Here is a 3,931-nt window from a genome sequence, read left to right as displayed (position 1 = left end):
TTCTTAGTCGTAGCATTGAACTGAGTATATGAGAGATAATAGGATGGGATACTCCAATGGATTCCTTTTTCGTCTATGAGTACCTTGTTAGGTCATAGAACACAGATGTTATTATGAAAGAAAAAAGAAAGAGGGATGATGGAGATCTAGGTACATCTAAGAGGGTCAATGGAGGGAGTGGTCGATTAGACCTAGATCGACCGTACTATCTCCTACTAGGCCTACACCTAAGCATACCATGGAGAATGTTACAAATGAGAGAAAACAAGAACAAGCAAAGACAAAGGGGCGCAAATGAGGGTGCAAGCTAACATCATAGGCTTCTTTGATATCATTCATAACAATGCAACATCCATAAAGTAATGTTTATTTTTGTATCAACTAATTTGCATAAAAGAGTCACAAAAACCTGCTACAAATATGGTTTGCAAACTTTAAGCCATAACAAATCAAGATGGTGAAGAACGGCTCATTGATTAATGCAAAAAACTATGAATAATAACTGAAACTGTTACACATAGCAAGTACTCATATCGGATATTACTTGAAAAAGAGAGAACCTAGAGTTTTCATTAAATGTTTAGAAGAAAACTTAAGGTGGGCTTGTGACATTTGCAAACCCAATTAGGGTATATCTTTTGCATGAAAATGTTTACAAAGTAAAAGTTCATCTTTGTACTTCTATAAAGAGTCAATAATGTGAAGACTAGCATGAAAGTTGTCTTCATGATGGTTTTTCTTGCTCACATACAATGGCAGCTTGCAAGGAATCATCAAGTTGCATACTTTTGCATTCATTTAAGGAATCTTGGTTCTTGATGGGTAAATGGAGCTAATTGGTGGTGTTGTGAGTGATTGTGCTCTCCTTCATATGTGACAATAAGCATCCTAGGATTACCCTTAGCACGCTCCACATGTTTCTTGGCTGGGCAACCCCTTACTACACTACACTTGTAATAACCCCTGTGATAAAGACACAACAGTGCATGGATGAATTAGAGAAGAGAAAAACATTGTCAATACAAGTACATAGAGATTGTTTGCATAATCAAGAATTTGTGTCATGCAAAATGAAAAAGGTCATGAGGACAATAACATGATAATATTTGTATTTGAATTTAGAGAGATGACTAAGTTCAAATATGTATGTGTGCAACAAGTACATATAGATTGTTTACGTAATCATGAATTGGTGGCATGCAACATAATGAGACTTGTATTTGAATTTAGAGAGATAACTAAGTTGAAGTATGTACGTGTGTAACTTGGTTTATAGCATGAGTAAGCTGTAGTATATAGGTGAACAAGGTTATGTATGACCTGCATAAGATGCAGTACATAGTGGGCACGGTTATGAGAATTAACAACAAATAAAGATGTGAAGATAGACAATACACGGTGCGTAGATGTATTGAATCGGACGAGATTATACATGCATGTGATATACGTGTACGCTGATTAAATCAATGACTCGTGAGATTTGTGTGTATGCTGAAACTAATGACTAGTGAGATTTGTGGTCGTGTGGAATTTTGAAATGAACCTATGGATTGATGTGAGAAGTGTACCATATGCTCATGCATAATACACGTTATGCATGAGCATATGGTACGGTGCCTAGATGTATAGAATCAGACGAGATTATGAATGCGTGCGATATGCGTATATACGTATACGCTGTTTAACGTAATGACTAGTGAGATTTGTGGTGATGTGGGATTTTGCAATGAACCTATCGATTGATGCGAGAAGTGTGTACCTTGGATAAGGGGACCCTTTGATAGGTTTCTGTCCATACTTTCTCCAAGAATACTCGTCTGCAGGTATGTCGGCAACTTTGTCACTTATTGCAGGGACCATCCTTACAGTCTTATTTTTGTGCTTCCTGCAATATAGAGAAGGGATTAAATTTATTTACTGATATGGAATAAGTCCAAATCGAGCTTTATCAAATCCATCAATTCGTGATGCAAAACCAGAACTGATTTGTTAATGGAAATACAGGACAGCTTACCTTCGCTTTGAGCTGCAAGTGCAATTTTCCTTGCTGTGATCTGAATCAGATAGTTTCCTCTTCAGAGGAGAGGTCATTAGGCTTAGATCGAGGGGCGACCTGTCCAGGCTGATGCACGGTTTAAGGTTGTCTGCAGTAGTATTTGTTAATGATATTGTACTGCCAGCCGAAAATTTTTGAGGGATTTTATCTGAACTGCTGTTGGAGGCCATGCGGTTTATCGTATTCAGGGCTCTGATTTGATGATACTGTTCATGAGGGGTTGATATTGGATTAGCACCGGTAAGATCGTCGATAGAGTACTGGCCATGGCTGCTATGGGTGGCGCCGGCTTGATATAGCGATACGGAAGTATTCTGATTGACACATAGGCCGTTTTCAAGCAGAGAGAAATTATTCAAAGGGGAGCAGGAGATGGTTCCTTCTGCGGCAGATAATGGAGGAGACAAGAATTCGTGTGTGTTGGTGATACTTCTGCAGACCTTGTCTAGCAAGGCAGTACCGGACTGGGGCGATGGACCCGCGGCGCATGAGGAGGTTGTAATAATACTGTGGGGCGTGAAGTTGGGATGGCCATGAGCATGGTCGTCCATGGAGGCTGTCTGGTTGAGGTCAAACGAAGGAAGCGAGAGGTGGAGGTCGTTACGCGGCGAGCCGCAGCTGGAAGCTGGCGTGCCATCCACATGGAGGTCGTCGGCAGCAGCTGGTAACATAACGGCTGGATTAATACGATTACAGTCGAGCAGATGCGGATCTCGCTCATTGTTGATGCTGCAATAGTATTTCATGGTGGTGTTGCTGGTCTGACCGAGCGAACTGATCGAAGGGGGGGGAGAGACGGAAGACGAATTATTGCTTGAAGAAGGAGATGCGCCTTCTCGAGCTCGCGCTCTGCGCACTCGGGCATGGCCGAACGTCGTCGACCTAATACCTACAGCGGGGCGGCCGGAGGAAGAGCTGGTTGACGAGGAGGAGAGGAGGGAGAGGAGGTCCTGGAAGCGGGCGATGGTCTGGTCGGCGTGAGGCGATGTGCCGGGAGGGTCGTGAGGGGAGAGCAGGGTCTGCACGAAGCGATGGAGGCTGGCGAGGCCTGCAGAGACGGCGGACTGGATGTGCAGGTCGGCGTTGGGGGACGCCATAGCCAGCAATCTGGCAGCTCAGGCAGGAAGACGAAGACGCGATCACAGAACCCGAGATCGCATGTCTGTGAGAGAGAGAGACTCAGAAGTGTGCGTGTGAGAGAGAGAGACTTAGAAGTTTGCGTGTATTTATTACATTAGATCAGTTTTTAACTTGCCGACCAGTCAACTTTCAGCACCCTTCCCTTCCAACTTCCCAGCAAGCAATCCCAGCCCCAGTCAATCGGAGTCGACCCCTCATCTAACTAATACGCAGTCAATCTTCAATGATGGCCAACTCCCTCAAAGTTAGCACTTGAACCTTCCCAATGATTATAAACCTCGTCCATGGTCCAATTTTTGGCCCAATCGATAAACTGCCTCCATGAGTCGCCCCTGTAGAGCTGCCAAGTTGCAAAAGCCGTGCGTGAATCAAAGTCCGAAAGGCTCTAAGAGTTGGGTCGCGCCAGCTCTTATGGTGTGCTAACAAAAACATAAGAGGGTGCATGGATTCCCTGTGGTCACGTGCTAGGGAGAAGGGGAGAAACTCAAAGGAAAAATTATTGGTATCGATGGCTCATTAAAGGCCCTTCTGAATTTGCTAACCTCTTTCTCATTGGTGGATAGCTGCTTGGCAATTGTGCCAATGCACACACAACCAACAGGAATCCTATTATAGCATTAACGCCCACTATCCCTTCATTAGCACAACACTTTTTGCATGGGCTTGTGGGGGTAGTCGCGTGGGAAATATCTCTTTCATGCCGAAAAGATGCAAGATGGCTTTGTGCCATAGACC

General features: G+C 43.8%; 1 protein-coding gene across 1 annotated transcript; it reads right to left on the bottom strand.

Moving 5' to 3' along the window:
- Positions 1–613: 613 nt before the first annotated feature.
- Positions 614–3,269, bottom strand: LOC148037225 (uncharacterized). Its single transcript, XM_087677265.1, has 3 exons — positions 2,015–3,269; positions 1,760–1,885; positions 614–963 (listed from the first exon to the last, which is right to left on the bottom strand). Exons 1-3 carry the CDS (start codon positions 3,151–3,153, stop codon positions 795–797), a joined length of 1,434 nt encoding a protein of 477 aa, XP_087533391.1. The 5' UTR covers positions 3,154–3,269; the 3' UTR covers positions 614–794.
- Between the last annotated feature and the right edge of the window lie 662 nt (positions 3,270–3,931).

This window comes from Lygodium microphyllum, chromosome 4 (genome assembly GCF_053477565.2).
Source record: "Lygodium microphyllum isolate KBCC chromosome 4, Lygodium_microphyllum_v1.1.10, whole genome shotgun sequence".
Taxonomy (NCBI): Eukaryota; Viridiplantae; Streptophyta; class Polypodiopsida; order Schizaeales; family Lygodiaceae; genus Lygodium; species Lygodium microphyllum.
Note: the sequence above shows the minus strand (reverse complement) of the source record. Positions and strands in the feature narration are given on the sequence as shown.

What these genes read in the sequence shown, in the direction of transcription:
- LOC148037225 (XM_087677265.1), bottom strand. Translation starts at nt 3,153, where the DNA reads ATGGCGTCCCCCAACGCCGACCTGCACATCCAGTCCGCCGTCTCTGCA. An exon ending in ACTTGCAGCTCAAAGCGAAG is followed by an intron (nt 1,886 to 2,014) that starts GTAAGCTGTCCT and finishes TCTATATTGCAG; the next exon opens with GAAGCACAAAAATAAGACTG. An exon ending in AAAGGGTCCCCTTATCCAAG is followed by an intron (nt 964 to 1,759) that starts GTACACACTTCT and finishes TCTTTATCACAG; the next exon opens with GGGTTATTACAAGTGTAGTG.